At 42.9% G+C, this 17675-nt stretch overlaps 2 protein-coding genes and 1 long non-coding RNA gene across 3 annotated transcripts in view; all 3 read left to right on the plus strand.

Moving 5' to 3' along the window:
• Positions 1–11590, plus strand: part of MAPK11 (mitogen-activated protein kinase 11) — a 52069-nt gene extending 40479 nt beyond the window's left edge. Inside the window, exons 9-12 of the mRNA XM_081927873.1 lie at positions 9–88; positions 4805–4883; positions 7178–7351; positions 10686–11590. Coding sequence (XP_081783999.1) covers positions 9–88; positions 4805–4883; positions 7178–7351; positions 10686–10759 — 407 coding nt within the window. The 3' untranslated portion in view covers positions 10760–11590. The remainder of the gene's footprint in view (positions 1–8; positions 89–4804; positions 4884–7177; positions 7352–10685) is intronic.
• LOC309379077 lies at positions 7358–10265 on the plus strand. Its single transcript, XR_014172350.1, has 2 exons — positions 7358–8177; positions 8214–10265. It is a non-coding gene; the product is annotated as an uncharacterized lncRNA (long non-coding RNA).
• Positions 11591–16984: 5394 nt separating the features above from the next.
• Positions 16985–17675, plus strand: part of MAPK12 (mitogen-activated protein kinase 12) — a 46174-nt gene continuing 45483 nt past the window's right edge. The window contains exon 1 of the mRNA XM_081927874.1: positions 16985–17219. Within this exon, the coding sequence (XP_081784000.1) occupies positions 17104–17219 (116 nt within the window). The 5' untranslated portion in view covers positions 16985–17103. The remainder of the gene's footprint in view (positions 17220–17675) is intronic.

Consider the following 17675-nt stretch of genomic DNA (forward strand, 5'->3'; position numbering starts at 1 on the left):
TTGTACAGATATTGACCAGCTGAAACGAATAATGGAAGTGGTTGGTACACCCAGTTCTGAACTTCTCAAGAAAATCTCATCAGAGCATGTAAGTGCAATGTTTCACCAGGAATAATCATTGAGATCTATTTGCTGTCTCATGTTGGTTTCCTGAGTTGTTCAGGAACAAAATGTTTTCAATTTACGAAGCTTTTTAAAGCAGTTAATCATGTGTAAGCAGTGAATTTTAGAATGTTAAAAGATGCTAGGTGTTTTTAATACAATCCTATTGTGGGTTTGGGACGCGGGTGGCGATGTGGGTTAAACCACAGAGCCTAGGACTTGCCAATAAGAAGGTCGGCGGTTCAAATCCCCGCGACGGGGTGAGCTCCCGCTGCTTGGTCCCTGCTCCTGCCAACCTAGCAGTTCGAAAGCACGTCAAAGTGCAAGTAGATAAATAGGTACCGCTCCGGTGAGAAGGTAAACGGCGTTTCCGTGTGCTGCTCTGGTTCGCCAGAAGCGGCTTAGTCATGCTGGTCACATGACCCAGAAGCTGTCTGCAAACAAACGCCGGCTCCCTTAGCCAATAAAGCAAGATGAGCGCCGCAACCCCAGAGTCGGTCACGACTGGACCTAATGGTCAGGGGTCTCCTTTACCTTTTATTGTGGGTTTGTGAAGAAAAGGAGAACCACAGCAATGTAATCTAAGCAACCTATGAAAGACAAGTAAATGGGGAAGCCATAGCAAACACATAATATAGATGCCATTTTCTAAGCAAGGTTAGAATGTATACATGGTTGCTTATTCCAGGGGGGTACCTAGATTAGGGGCAAAAAAAACAGGGAGAAAAGCATATTTTTAAGAACTAAAAATATTATCATGGCATAAGATTTTGTGGACTTGAACCCATGACATTGCATTCAGTAGGCAGATTTCATACAGTGTAAACCATTGAAAAATGCAGTCACCGGAGATAATACTTTCTTGCTATGCTGTGTTAATTTAACACCTGTAGTGGGAAAGAAGCACACAGTCCTGATGAAGTCCAATTTGAGTAAGACTGAATTTTTTAGCTGTAGATTATTTTAGTAATTTATGCCACAACTGTAGAAGACACTGGTTTGCAATGTCACACTAAGCCAAACCATGGTTTAGTTAGTGCAACCACATGCAGGCTCCCACAAGAGATCATGGTCGCATTGTCTCAGGCATTTTTGCTGTTGACACCATGCATTCAGCTAAACTATGGCTGAAACCTGGATTCATCATTTAGTGCCTTCCAGTTGTAACCAAGGTTTGACTTAATGTGACATGCAAACCAAGCCACTAAGTAATGGTTTATCACTGTCTGTTCTATGTGTTTTTAGTGTGAATCCTGGGGAATGTGTGCTATTTAATATACCGCATTTTTCGCTCTATAAGACGCACCAGACCACAAGACGCACCTAGTTTTTGGAGGAGGAAAATAATAATAAAAATATTCTGAATCTCAGAAGCCAGAACAGCAAGAGGGATCACTGCGCAGTGAAAGCAGCAATCCCTCTTGCTGTTCTGGCTTCTGGGATAGCTGCGCAGCCGGCATTCGCTCCATAAGACTCACACACATTTCTCCTTACTTTTTAGGAGGGGAAAAGTGAGTTTTATAGAGCAAAAAATACGGTACTCTGTTTTGACACAGAACACAGCAGGGGTGGGGGTTGAATTCACTCTCCTTCCCCCACTACTGCTCCCTGGGTGATTGCTCAAACGATACTTTTGGATGATTCTCATCCCACTGCATGCATCTACAAAGTTGAATCTATTTAATACACAGCAACTAGAAATGGCCTCTTTAAAATATTCAGCAGAATTACAAGAGGACACACGAGAACAGTCTAAGTCAAATATGTCTCTGTGTTTAGTTAAAGACTTGCCGGTAGCATTTTTGGAATAAATGCCTGTTTTGCAAATTACACACTTAAATGCCATTAAACATGTTGGGTGAGATTAAATGGATAATTGAAAGATTATAATAGTAGTGAGATTAAAGGGGGCAGTTGAGGGATTCATTATCTACCCATTTTGTGAACAAATAATGATGGCAAGCAATGAAAAGTATGGCTGTTAATTAGATTGCCGTGATAGTGGCTTTATTATAAAAAGCATAAAAAACGTTAAGGAGAGAAATTAAAACTTGCAGGTACTTAGAAAAATGCCCAAGCGAATAACATTAGAGTATTGTTGTCTGCTTGCATGTTTTTAACTCAAATGTACCACATTAATTCTTGATAAAGAACTACCTGTCTTCAGGTTGAATCCTGACAAGACAGAAGTACAGTTTTGGGGGGAAAGGGGGCGGGCGAGTGTGGGGAACTCCCTGGTCCTGAATGGGGTAACTGTGCCCCTGAAGGACCAGGTGCGCAGCCTGGGAGTCATTTTGGACTCACAGCTGTCCATGGAGGCGCAGGTCAATTCTGTGTCCAGGGCGGCTGTCTACCAGCTCCATTTGGTACACGGGCTGAGACCCTACCTGCCCACAGACTGTCTCGCCAGAGTGGTGCATGCTCTAGTTATGTCCCCTTGGACCACTGCAATGCAATCTATGTGGGGCTACCTTTGACGGTGACCCGGAAACTACAACTAATCCAGAATGTGGCAGCTAGACTGGTGACTGGGAGTAGCCGCCGAGACCATATACCACCGGTCCTGAAAGACCTTCTTTGGCTCCCAGTACGTTTCCAAGCACAATTCAAAGTTTTGGCACTGAACTTTAAAACCCTAAACGGCCTCGGCTCAGTATACCTGAAGGAGTGTCTCCACCCCCATCGTTCTGCCCAGACACTGAGGTCTAGCTCTGAGGGCCTTCTGGTGGTTCCCTCACTGCAAGAAGTGAGGTTACAGGGAACGAGGCAGAGGACCTTCTCGGTAGTGGCGCCCACCCTGTGGAACACCCTTCCATCAGATGTCCAGGAAATACACAAATATCTGGCTTTTAGAAGACATCTCTAAACAGCCCTTTTTAGAGAACCTTTTAATATTTGATCTTTTATCATGTTTTTAATGTTCTGTTGGGAGCTGCCCAGAATTCCCTATACCTCAATAGGGAATTACAAGAGTTATTACTTTAGGTTTTCTGTTCCTCCTGTTTCTCTGTTGTACTCAGAGCTGCTCTTGGTTGCTTGGCCATATCCTTCCCCAATCATAGCATTCTCTGACCATTTCCTGAGGTGTTTCTGGTGATGTTCCCAGAATGCCAGCTATAAGTGTTCTAGGTTCTGAAGAAGGGTGCTTGTGGAAACTTGCAAGTAAGTTAGTCAAACACTTAAGGTAAAGGGATCCCCGACCGTTAAGTCTAGTCGCGGACAACTCTGGGGTCGCAGCGCTCATCTCGCTTTACTAGCTGAGGGAGCTGGCGTTTGTCCGCAGACAGTTTTTCCGGGTCATGTGGCCAGCATGACTAAGCCACTTCTGGCAAACCAGAGCAGCGCACGGAAACATCGTTTACCTTCCTGCCAGAGCAGTACCTATTTATCTACTTGCACTTTGACGTGCTTTCGAACTGCTAGGTGGGCAGGAGCAGGGACCGAGCAACGGGAGCTCACTCCATCGCGGGGATTCAAACCACCGACCTTCTGATCGGCAAGCCCTATTCTCTGTGGTTTAGACCACAGTGCCACCCGCATCAAACATTTGCTGTGTAGTAAATCCCAAAGTCCTATTAAAAGGCAAACTCGCTTTTCAAATGCACCTAACGAATGTAGTTATTTGCTTTTAATGAAAAGCAGCTTCGGGAGGCTGTAATTTTCAGCACATGAGAGTGGCATGGGTGTGGGACGATGAAGCATGTCTGACCTGAATGATTTTTCATATGAAAAACGGAAGTGAGCATGAATACATGGAATAGACAATAATGAATATAATTGGTCAAAAAATACAGTTTAGGTTTCAAAGTGTGTATGAGCAAGAATGTCACTTCTGCCCTTTTTATTGCTGTGACAGTACATTTTGACATTTCTGATGCCTGTTAAAGCGATGATGACTGCGTGATTCATATGGTTGCCACTGGGAATAGAGGATATGACACCTCTTTGCTGATCGCTGCTTTTCTAGTTCACCTCTATAGACCTGTGGAGATTCTGCAGTCATGTATTTAATAAGGTGGTTTTTTATATTCCTTGAGGGTCACTCAGGGCAGTCCCTCAGGTACACTGCTGAGTCCAGACTTCACTCAAAATACCTGCCGTCTCCACCTGCTGTCTTATAGAGTGCATTAGGACTATCCCTTTATATTTTTACTCAAGTACATTTATATAAGGTATATGTAATTAAGGTAACATTCAGAACAAGGCAGAGTTCTAATTTCCTAACTCACTAGCTTAAGTTTCATAACAGGGGTCTGATACTTCGACATATACTTTCATTATCTCTCTCATCTCATTCCCCTCCCCACACACACCCAGATACACTTCCACACTTATCATTTCTCAGCAACACTCTACCAGTTACCCCCTAATATCAACCATCCTTCCACTTAATTCTTCTGTCACAGGGTTTCAATAGCATCTGATTTACATGTTTAGCAGAGGTGAGACGGATGAAGAGAGCTAACCAAAAAAATTGGTTTGCCTCTCATCTTCGAGTTGCAATTTTACTAACTCTCTTATCTTATAGATTGATATCTATAAGCCTTGGAAATATTCAGGGATGGCTGGTTGTGTTGAAATGCCATTATTTTTTTATGCCTAGACACCAAAGGAGTTGTGTGTATTGATTCTCCAAGGGTGAATATATATATATTTTTAACCAAAATTCCTAAATACATGCATCCACCTTCCTTTATTGCAGGCCAGAAAGTACATAGAATCTCTACCGCACATGCCTCAACAGGATCTGAAAGCAGTATTTCGTGGAGCCAACCCATTAGGTATGAACTTGGAGGTTTTATTATTTACTATCCTTGTTTTGCACAGGTACAGTCTGCTCAGGTAGAAAATGTATGGTGTTGTCAATTTTTCAAATGTCTTCAGTCTTGTATAAGGGTGGAGAACCTCAACCCAAGAGGCTGTCTCTTAACTAGCCACCGTGTCTCTTCTAAGCTCTGCCCTGCATCCTTCTTGAGAGCTTTTGCCTGGCTAGAATGTGAAAATACCTTTTGCTTACCAGAATGGTAACACCTGAGTTTTGCATGGCTGAAATGTAGCCTGCTGTACAAAGGTAATACTTGCCTCCACTGATCTGTCCCCTTTTGACTCTTGCCTCACCTGCTTCTGGAAGGTTCTTCATGAAGGACCCTTGGACCGTGTCCCTACAGTGGACACTCGGGTTGCGAACGTGATCCATGCGGGATGCACGTTCTCAACCCACAGCTTTCGCACGTGCGGGTTGCAATTCAGCGCTTCTGCACATGCACGACTGCCGAAACCCAGAAGTAACCCATACCAGTACTTCCAGGTTTCGGCAGTCCGCAACCTGAAAAAACGCAACCTGAAGGGGATGCAACATGAGTTATGGCTGTACTAGGACTAGCAACAGAAGTACTGCACGAGGCACTGAATAATTCTTTTTTAAAAAATGAATTTTCCGTTCAATGCCTGCCTTTTTAACACAACATCACAGCCCTTCTGTAGTTGTCCAGAGACTTAACTGCATGTAACTACCTAAAAATGCTTGTAAGCAACTACTATGTAGATCCTGGTTATCTGACACTTACCGTACTTTTCGCTCCATAAGACACACTTTTCCCCTCTTAAAATCTAAGGGGAAATGTCTGTGCATCTTATGGAGTGAATGTGTGGTCCCTGGGGCTGCGGGGGGGGGACCCGGGCATCCCTTGCCAGCCCCGACAAGCTCTGGGAGCAGCGGGGGGGAGAGTAGGTGCGCCTTATGGTCAGGCGCGCCTTATGGAGCGAAAAATACAGCATCCTTCTGCTTGTTACCAGAATGGCAGTATACAGTGGTACCTCAGCTTACATACGCTTCAGGTTACATCCTCCGCTAACCCAGAAATAGTGCTTCAGGTTAAGAACTTTGCTTCAGGTTGAGAACAGAAATCGTGCTCTGGCGACGCGGCGGCAGCAGCAGGAGGCCCCATTAGCTAAAGTGGTGCTTCAGGTTAAGAACAGTTTCAGGTTAAGTACGGACCTCCAGAACGAATTAAGTACTTAACCAGAGGTACCACTGTATATATCATCAGTCTGTGGTTCAGTATTTCTTGTTATTTGTTTGCCTGTAGAGTGGTCTGGGTTAGCAAATATCCCCACCACCACCTCCGTCCCTAACTCCTCTCTTTTTCAGCATACACCAGCACAAAAGCCCTGGATGGTGAACGTGTGTGTACTTACTATAGTAGTAAGTTGTGCTATATATCCCACCCCCTCCTTGAGGATCTCCACCTCTTGCCCAACACCCTTCCTTGCCTTTACAGCACTTGCACAGATCAGCAGTTGCGAAGGGAGCAGAATTGATCGTGCAGGGCTTGAATGCAGCCTTGGTTTGGGGATGAGATTGTGTATTGCATAAGCTGTCGGTCTGACTTCCTGCTTTTCAACCGAAACGTTGCCCAAGGTTACTCATGGATCTCTTAATTCAAAGTCTAAGGTCTCCCTGTTTACCCTTAGCACATAGCAATCTGGTTCAAGGCTCTCTCAAACCCTGTAGCATTCAGAATTGCTAAGCTAATGGCAACCAGATGTCACAAGACAGCTGAGATTACTGCAGCAAATAAGGTGCTTTCCACTAGACAGCACTTAATATTGGCTGTGATCATGCTAGTTATTAATTAGTAATTAATAAACTGTGAACGTGCTGGTAATTAAATGATGTTTTATACGTTTTGTATGTAGAAACTTAACTCAGCTAAGCATCAATTATCTAGCATGCCTCTGTAAATATATCGTTATTTTCTTTCTTTAAAATATACACAAACAGGGATCTGTTATTTTCTTTTCATCATGGTTCATCTGTAATTTCATGCCTGACTGTTTGCATTTTGTGCCTGGGAATTGATTCCCAGATACGAAATGCATTGTACAAAGTGGTACCAAATAAACATATTTATTTATAATGCTATTTTTTCCTTTGGTTAATTTTTTAAAAATAAATATTTTGCAACCTTGAGATTAGGTTGTGGAAGGCATGCAGCGTTTTACTCAAGATATTTCAGTTTTCCTGATGATGGTGGTAAAGTGAATTTTGGATTTTATTTTCTTTTAATCCTAGCTGTAGATCTTCTTGAGAAAATGCTTATACTGGATAGCGATAAAAGAATAACAGCATCAGAAGCCCTTGCGCATCCTTACTTTGTACAATACCACGATCCTGATGATGAACCTGAGGCAGAAGTGTATGATGAATCAATAGAGAATAAAGAACGGATTATAGATGAATGGAAAGGTAAAGAAGTCTGTCGTTCTGCAGTTGACATGCAGAGCAACCCCCACCCCAAATTCTAGAAGACCAAAGAAAATTGGGTTTTTAGACAGTTTCTACAGAACTCTTTGATTCCATTTTTAGGACTGCGTGAGGAAATGAAATCTCTTTGCCTGGTTTTGCTCAATTATCAGTGACTTGAGGGGATTTCTATTTTTTTGTTTATTTTGGTTAAGCTTTATTTTGAAATCTAAAGTGGAAAAGCCATTTGTTCAGAACTTGCAACCGTTCGATAGGAACTAGCCCTGGCATGTACATTGTGAACTATGGGACCTGTAGCTTCTTGCTAGCATTAATTCAGATGTTTGCTTTAACCTCAGCCGCTGGATGTTAACAGCATCTTAAGATATATAGTCTCATTTCTGCTCAAGGCTAAAGTGACAAAGAATATCCCTTGCTAGCAAAACATGTTGCCTGTGACATTATTTAAACAGAGTAAGGCTTTCATTGGCACCTTGAAGTTTTAAATAATGCCAGGGGCAACTCTTTTTTTTTTTTTTTTTTTTTTGCTAGCAAGGGATATTGTTTCAGGTTTAAGAAGTGAATGAAGACGGGCACCTGAAAATTACATAAACACACAACTCGCTTTGTGCAAAATATCCTATGGCTTGGATCCCATGTTAACAGCATTCAGAAGCCTCTCTGAAGGGTTGAAAGAACCCCTCAACAATGTGGGATGGCGAGTCGGAAAAAGGAGGGCAGGATTTATTGTCTGAAATTTGACATGAGCCCTAATACAACATTGAAGTTCACAGAAGGTTCCTGTTCCACCTTTGTTCCTTTCTGATGAGTCTTCCACACCCTATCCCCAGAGAGCATTTTCAAGGGATGCAGTAAAATTTCTTTCCATGAACTTCCACCTTATGTTCGGGTTCTAGCCTGTGTTCTTTTATTGTGTTGCGTGCTCAACACATAGGGCATCACCTTCAACTCCCCCAGTGTTTCCCAAACTTGGGTCTCCAGCTGCTTTTGGACTACAGTTCCCATCATCCTTGACCACTGGTCTTACCAGCTAGGGATGATGGGAGTTGTAGTCCAAAAACAGTTGGTGACCCAAGTTTGGGAAACACTGATACACACACATTCCAATTTGATTTTTCCTCTTTTGACTGTTGTCAAGAGACAATTCCACCTGCACTCTACTTAGGTGCAGGGATCTGAACGTCGACTTTCTGCTTGTTACCACTGTATTCAGACACTTTCTTCTTACTTGGTTGAGTTTAAACACTTGCACCCTTTCATTTAGCAGCCTGAACTTATGCATGTTTATTTGGAAGTGAGTCCCACTGAGTTCAATACTGCTTGCTCCCAAGTAAGTGTGCATAACAAATCTCTCAATGTACCCTGTGGCCCAATTAAAAGAATTTTAAGTCAATGCACACATGTGTGCTATGGAAATACTTTAGCTGAGAGATTTTTGTGGCATATTTTCCACAACTTGTTGGTGATGGTGATCCTTATCCACCAATCTGGGATAAGATAGCCTGCCCAGTTGTATAGCTAGGGAGTCCACTTTCTGCTAGACCAGACTTCCTCAACCTCGGGGACCTCCAGATGTTTGGAGACTACAATTCCCATCATCCCTGACCACTGGTCCTTCTAGCTAGGGATCATGGGAGTTGCAGGCCAAAAACATCTGGAGGGCAGAAGTTGAGGAAGCCTGTGCTAGACCTTACAAAATAACCTCATTCCCAAAACCTTGTAACAAATTACCATTCACTGGGTGGGGGTGGAGGGTGGGAATGTGTATTCACACAGTGAGAAAAACGTTCTTTGTTACATAAAAATCCCCCCCCCCCACTGGCTATCAACATTTATTTCTGTAAAATGCAGTAACCTCCCTTTCTTTAAATAATAGACAACCCTTGGTTTAAAGAGGCAGAGGACACACTTGTATTTTCCCCCCCTATCACTTGAAATGTTGAGGCAAGCTGGTTTTATTATCATTCGCATGCACTTCGCCCAAAGACGGGTATTATATAAGGAATGTTTCAGTGAAATGCCTTCTAGCAAAACTCAGAAAGAAAAGCAGAAGTGAAATCCTTACATACACTGGGCTTTCGATTTTAGAAAGATACGTTGTTTTCCCAGAGATTGTTGCTGTGATGTGGCCAACCATCATTAACCATAACACATTTTGATTCTATCTCTCTTAAGTTTCGATTTTTAAAATGCCTTAGTTTCATAAAAGCTTTCGCTCCATGTTTTAGAGGTTTTGTACTGTTTTCCACCATAAACCACCTTAAAGTTGTGGAAGCAATGTTTTGAAATTAAAAGGGTTTCAAACTATGTTAGTATTAGTTCTCATCAGCATCCAGATCCTAAGATTTCCCCCTAGGGCTGCCTTATCCAGTTCTTTCAGAAGAGCTGAGTGGGCTTTTAATTTAATGTGTATGTATAGTAATGTCACTAACATAAAATCTGCTGATCTTAACACTTAAGTGGGTGAGGGGGGAAAGGAGATGGTTGCTCAGTTTTGTGGGGTGGGGCTACATTATTTAGGACTTTAAACACTACTGCAACTACCTTGATTTTGACCCAGAAACCAGTTGTTGTTCTTTTAACACTACATCCCATCTCTATCACCTCCACCATGTCTGAGTGTGAGAGAGACCATTTTTCTACGCTCGGCTGTTCTATTTTAATTTAATCAGTGTCAGTCTGTGTGCAGGCAGAACGTTAAAGTTTTGCATCCATGAGATCATTCAAACCAAATAGCCAGACAGGTAGGTACTTTCATTCAAATTTAAGGAAAGTTTATGTTGTTGATATGTCCATGTTAATGTGGGGAAATTGTGTTCTTTTGTATCCGGGGCAAACTAGTCAGATGACACTGTGTGTTCCTGATATGGACTGTGCATTCCAATTTTTTATTTTTTTTAAAAGCGAGACTTCAGTTCATTAGGAGTTTGGATCCTTACACAGGTGGGAAAATGTATTTAAACGGTCATTGGCAAGACATGCAGAAATCTGTCTACTGGAGCTGATTGTTTTCCTGCAGAGTTGGGTCATTCATCCTCAGTGCTAGAGAAAAATGTGTTTTTAAGGGTTTTATACCCATGGTTTGTTACAGTACAGCAGTCAGCACAGCCTATCCTTCAGTATATAGTTATTGGCACAGCAAATCTGAGGTTCAGGTTCTTGGTATATTAAACTTGTATGTGTGTGTGTGTGTTGAGAAAGCGAACAGCCACAGACATTTCCTTGAATATGTGTGTTCCTTCTGCCTTCAATGCCCTGATGCATATCTAAATTACTAATATTTCATATTCATGTTGCTTTTTCTCTCTCATTCAAGAACTTACATATGAAGAAGTGATCAGCTTCAAACCACCCGATTTAAAGATGGATAGCCTTGAAATTGAACAATAAATCCAGATCCTTATCTTTTTTTGCCATGCTGTACTATGAAGACTATTAAACGGATTGCATTGCAATTTAATTTCATATACCACAAGCGTAGATTTTACTATCCAAAGATCTTGGAAAAGCTATGGGAAAGCAGATAAATAGCGCTGAAGGAAAATGTATCCGGGGTGTGTTTTGCCTTGTACTACGAATGTAATAATTACAGAACATTAAGAACTGCTTCATTATGACAAATGATGCACTGAGGGTTTGTTTTTTTACAAAAAAACAACAACTGTGTCTTCTCTGCATGTCTCATTCTATTGGTTGTGATGCCAAAAACGGTGATTTTAATATTATTTTGAGGTTGTACAATTAAAGCATGAATGTATGTTGAAACAAAAATAGAAGCCCATACAAGCAATTTATTATTTTTAAGAGTTACCTTAATTCTATGTTGTGTTATGTTTATTTTATTTTTTAATTTATAGATAGTGCCTTTAGGAGAAGGGGCCACTGTAGTAATTTAGTCATAATAGATACCTGTAGTGGTTTTCATGACCATGCTAAGAGTTTCTGGAGTGATTGACCGACAGTTGGAAGTCAGTGAGTCAGATCATTGTTTTGTCATTAGAGTTTGCCGTCATTTTTCCTATAGTTGTAGAAAACTGCAGAGCACAGTTTTACTAGTGATCTAGCCCTAAAATGGTCCACTGTGTCAAGTTCTAATCAGTGGAATTTATCGCACACATTTAAGTTCTTTGAAGATCTAGCTCCCCACTAGAGCACTTTCTCTGTAATTTTGGAGTGCCTGTTCCTCCCCTCCCCTGTCAATAAACTGTTTTGAAAACAAAACATGTTTCCTGTGCTTTAATTTTTTTTATGATGGCAATTAATTTTAACCTGGGTAAAAATGTATGTGTTGTGCATGAGCTGAAACTAGAAAGTCTTTGGATTCAAAATAAAATAAAATCTAGCATACTGTAGAACGTATAAAGAACTGGGTGGACAACTCTGGCCTGCGTATGGTAATGTGTATGTCATTATGTCCATTAAATACATCTAGTTCAGATCTGAGACTGGTAGGTCTCTGCTTGCCTCTAAAAGGCAGACTCATAAATGGGACACTTCCTCTTTCATACTCTCACTTAGGAGCTTCCTCTGGAAAAAGCAGCCTTGGAGTTTGAGTCTTTGTATGATTGCGCATGCGCGCGCGCACACACACACACGAAGCTCTGTTCTGCTATGTAAGCCGGCCTAGCCATTAAGAGTAGTTTCTGAGGCCCTGTTCTCTAGCCCTCCAACAAAGAGCCATCTTGCTGGAGGTATCCGGGACAGGGCTTTCTCAGTGGTGGCCCCTTCCCCAGGGAGATAGATACACTTGGTCTCATTGCTGGAAGGTTCCAAAATGGGGCAGCAGCATCTTGAGCATCTCTTGGGATAAACTAATGGATATATACCATAATGGCGCAGTAGCTACTTGGAACAGGGAACCATATGTAAAGAAGTTCTCCAACAAGTGAGCCAGTTTGAACTATCCCGTGCAAGAGCCACCTGAATATTGTTGGTACAATATGGGAGTGGTGAACCTGTGGTCCTCCAGATGTTGTTGGATTCCAACTTCCATCAGCTCAAGTCAGCATAGCTAAGTCATGATGATTTATTTATACCCCACCCATCTGGCTGAGTTTCCCCAGCCACTCTAGGTGGCTTCCAACAAAATATTAAAATACAATAGTCTGTTAAACATTAAAAGCTTCCCTAAACAGTGCTGCCTTCAGCTGTCTTTTGATGGAAGTTGGGAGTCTAATATTTGGAAAGCTGCAAGTTCACCATCCCTGAAATACTGGAAAGATGGTTTAAGATTCACTGCATGTACTGCTATAAAAGAAAATGTTATGAAGATGATGTATCGATGGTATATAATCCCCGTAAAGTTAGCAAAAATGTATAAGATAAGTAACAAATGTTGGAAATGTAAAGGAAAGGAAGGCACTTTCTTTCATATGTGGTGGGAGTGTAAGAAGGTAAAATGCTTCTGGGAAATGATTTATAATGAATTGAAAAAAATGTTGAAATATACATTTACTAAGAAACCAGAAGTGTTTTTACTTGGTATTACAGGGAATGAGATAAACAAGAAAGAGAATAAGTTATTTTTATATGCAGTGACTGCAGCAAGAATATTGATGGCCCAGAAATGGAAACAAGAGGAGTTGCCTATGATAGAAGATTGGAGAGCCAAAATGATGGGCTATGCGGAATTGGACAGAATGACAGGAAGGATTCGGAATTGACGAGATCAAAGATTTACAGAAGATTGGGAGAAGTTTATTCAATATTTGCAAAAACTAAGTGATAACCAGATTACGTTTGTAAGCTTTAAAGAAGCTCTGTGATGTGAAAATCTAATAATAAGTATAAATAATGAATTGAAGCTACCAGAATAATTAACAATAAGTAGGATTGTGTTAAAAGTTATAAAATGAAGGAAGTTCAGACAAATTGAGAGAAGTCAAAAGAATGGAATTAAGAGGTAATTAAGAAGCTTGAATGTACAACTCTGTTTTCTTTTTTTGTATTTGTAAACCAATAAAAATATAAATAAATTAAAAAAAAGAAATACTGGAAGCCGGCGAATACAGAAAAAGCCACTTTCACACCAATATGTAGTGGCAGTTTGACCTTCTAAGTACTTGCCGTTTTGAACATCCTGGAAAAGGGAGTGAATTGCTGCTAAAATTGTATATTAAAATCTTAACATGGAGAATTCGGCAAGGTTGAATATTTCAGAATCTCTCAGTGTACCATCTTTGATCCTGGGGTTACCATCATACACAACAGTTTTGTGGCACCCTAAAAGACTTAACAGGTGTACTGTGGCGTAAGCTTTTGTAGACTAGAGCCCATCACCAGAAGTATGATGTGCCTGCCTCTGCAGATCTGTTCACTCTAGCATAGAGCAGGGAAATGTAAACAGTTGGTCACACACTCAAGAGTATGCAAAGGGCCTCCAAGGTCCATCTCATCCACCCTCCGTGCCGAAGCAGGAAATCCCACTGCTACAATTTCTGTCAAAAGCCAGCTGGAAGCAAGGAGCTGCAAAAACGGGAAGTCATTAAAAAAAAAAATGGTTTGGCTTCTTCAAGAGTCCAAGCTATGAATATTGGCAGTCTTCCCAAATGCAGACGGGAACTGTCTCGCATGTTGATTATGCAACCCTTTTGTATTTTGTGCTCCCAACAACTGTTGGTTATTTGTGTGTAATGTTCCAGCAAATGTGCAGGTTATAGAATTTATTCTTGTTCCAAAACGACACTAGCGTGCCCAAATAAATACAGACCACCAGCTGGAATATACTCCTACGCACAGGATTGATTTTGTATTTCTGTTATCGTTCCTTCTCACCTTGTTAACCTGATTGATCCTACGGTAATGCAGCTTTTTAAAAATCTGTTTGATCCTGCTGGCAAGGATAGCTCATAAACAAACCAGTTATTTTCCAATGTGCTATTGTTAAGTTTGGTGGCCCTGCTGTTAGGAACCAAGGTCCAATTCCACTGAAATGGATTCCTTCCACTGTGTGCTGCTTGCTACCATGCAGAGAGACAATCATGGTACCAAAGCTCATTTCCTATAATGCTTCCACTTCAAAAACTGTTCTGGCCTATAAGCCCAGAGGTGTGACAGAAAACAAGGCATGCTTGTCATGTTTTTCATGACTGCCTCTCTGCCCAAAGCATAATGTCGAAAGAGACGGTCTCAGTCAACCCTAAAAACAGGTTCTCTCCTGGAACCATTTGGAAACAACGCCAAATCTTGTAAATACTGCGTCACCGCAGACACTCTTTTTAGTTCAGCCTGTGGCAAATCTCCCTTTTGGTGAGTTATTTGTGATGGCCACAATTTTTACCTCCCACTTACAGGCAAGGTTAACGTGGATTAACCATGCTATGCAAAACAGACAGTTATTGCTAGAGGTGAATGAGTCACACAGTTCAGCGAAGGAAGGACTGTTCCAGAATTGGCAAACTGCAAATAATTTGAATTATATACCGTAATTAAATTTATTCGTATTCAAGGTTCCACAAGTCTCTTTCTTGTTCCTAATCCACTATTTTCACTCAGGAACGTCATTGTTTGTTGACATAGATGGGGATGGAAAATCAGGCACATGAAAAGATACCATGGATAAAATGTATCTGGAGAAGAATTTCCAGATTCACTAACAGGGTGTGTGTGTGTGTGTACTGTGCACGAATGAAAAATAACAACAGTATAAAGACAAATAAGTTACACTGCTACTGGATTTGGAAGTTCGTGACTGAGTAGAGCTTCCGAGTCCAGATGCATTATGTCTGTATACCAGATGTTGCTTTCATGCCTTGACTGAGCACTGTGGAAGAGGCTCTTAAAACTACAAGATGTGTATTTAGTTTGAATCACCAGGGACAGTTCAATTACAAAATCCACTTTCTAGCCAACCATCTCAAAGGTGACACCTGACAATCAAAAGTGCAACCCTCACACGCAAACACCAATGTGGAAACCATAGTGCTTATTTAGGAGGAGATACAAAATGATTTCTCTTTCCCGCCATTTCCATTCTTTATGTACAAAAATGGAAGGAAGAAGTTCCCTCCAAAGAAGAAAGGGTAAGTAAGGTGATGGACTATGTGGAATCGGCAAAGTTAACAGCCAAAATAAGAGAACTTAATGGTGATAGTTTTGTGGAAGAATGGAAGCCTTATTCGGATTACTGAAAGAAATGCTATAGTATGATGAATTCACGAGCAGGATTTGAACTATGAGCAACAGAAGGAATTAGAGATTATTGTTATGGTATAAGACCCGGGTGCCACCTTGAAGAAAACATTAGGAAGGGCCAGGTAAGCCCTGAACCACATAATTGATCACATGACATGTGATCGATTTGATTGACTATGCCCATCAACTTTAGGGGGGCAGCTCCCTCAAATATTTTATGGGGGCAAAGACATCCTCAGCCCCTAGGAGTTGGCTCCTATGGTATAAGAAACAAAAAATACGGTGCAGCAAAGGGGGAGAAATAAAAAATACCACCATGGGAAACGGGTTGGGAAGTCGACAAAACAACAGAGACATTTATGTGTTGGAGTGTATATACAGGGCCAGATTTAGGTTTGATGAGGCCCTAAGCTACTGAAGGTAATGGGGCCCTTTATATGTCCAGCTGTCCTTTGTCAACAACAAATTGTCGCTGTTTTTTCATAGCTGTCAACATTTCCCCTTTTTCAAGGGAAATTCCCTTATTCCGAATAGGATTCCTCGCAAGAAAAGGGAAAAGTTGACAGCTATGTGTATTTTGTGCTGAATATATAAAAGGTAAAGGTAAAGGTACCCCTGCCCGTACGGGCCAGTCTTGACAGACTCTGGGGTTGTGCGCCCATCTCACTCAAGAGGCCAGGGGCCAGCGCTGTCCGGAGACTCTTCCGGGTCACGTGGCCAGCGTGACATCGCTGCTCTGGCGAGCCAGAGCCGCACACGGAAACGCCGTTTACCTTCCCGCTGGTAAGCGGTCCCTATTTATCTACTTGCACCCGGAGGTGCTTTCGAACTGCTAGGTTGGCAGGCGCTGGGACCGAGCAGCGGGAGCGCACCCCACCACGGGGATTCGAACCGCCGACCTTTCGATCGACAAGTCCTAGGCGCTGAGGCTTTAACCCACAGCGCCACCTGCGTCCCTGAATATATGCTATATGGTAATTTATGGATCTAAGCCATTTGCACATAACAAAATATGTATCAAAGTAAATTGTTGAACTGAAATAGAAGTAGATTATATTTTGGAAATATACATCCAGGGTTTTTTTTCCTTTGAAATTTTTTGGGGGGACCCCCAAGAGAGGGGGACCCTAAGCTATAGTTTGTTTAGCTTATACCTAAATCCGGCACTGTGAAACTTTTGAAATGTAATAAAATATACCCTCGGGTGCGGGGAGGGGGGAGAGATCTCCTTGCCAGCTAGCCAGCGGCGTTGTCAATCGACCTCTCCAAAATAAAATAAAAATGGGAAAGGAAACGCCCTGGAGAAAGAGGGCGCATGTTGCGAGACCTTCATCCATCCATCCATCGCGGTCCCCGCCTACCAAAGGGGGTGAATGGTGGGAAAGAAAGGGGGAGCGAAGGAGCGAGAGCCGCCCTCCTCCACAGAGGCTGGGAAAGAGAAAGAGAAACACACGCCCAGGCGGAGAGAGAGAGAGAGACAGAAGGCGGACGGGCGCGCGCAAAGGCGAGGCGCGCCCCCTCCGCGCGCGGTTCCGCCTCCCGCCGCGGTTGCTGCTCTCTTTCGCCGGGAGCTGGCGGCGCGGGGGAGGCGGGAAGCTGCCATGTCCTCCCCCGAGAAAGGCTTCTACCGGCAGGAGATCACCAAGACCGCGTGGGAGGTGAGGGAGCGCTACCGGGAGCTGCAGGCGGTGGGATCCGGAGCCTACGGCGCCGTCTGGTGAGTCTGGAGCGGGGCGAGGGGAGGAAGGAGGACCCCGGGGTGCAGGGCGAGGGCGAGGAGGAGCAGCCCCGGAGGAAAGCGGGGCGAGGGGGTGGGGAGAGACTCTATCCAAGTTCCCCAGCGATCCCGGAGTCGCCGGAGGGGGAACAATGGGCGCCTCGCAACTTCTCTGCTTCCCCGCAGACTCTGGGAAAAGGGGGCTGGGGAGGTTTGCGCGCTGCTGGTGCTGCTGCTGCTGCTTGCGCGCTCCACACACCGCCTTCCCGTCTGCGCTCTCAGCTGCGCCTCGCCAATTCGCCGCGCGCCCGGTTCGGCGGAGGCGAGCGGGCGCCGGATTCGAACCCAGCGCTTCGTACTTCTTCTGCTCGCCCGTCTGAAGGTTAAGAGCTGGGGAAGTGCAGGGGGTCTGTGGTCGGATAAGCTTGTTTGGGGGGGGGGGAATGCACATCTATA

Source organism: Podarcis melisellensis (assembly GCF_964234715.1).
Source record: "Podarcis melisellensis genome assembly, chromosome: 10".
NCBI lineage: Eukaryota > Metazoa > Chordata > Lepidosauria > Squamata > Lacertidae > Podarcis > Podarcis melisellensis.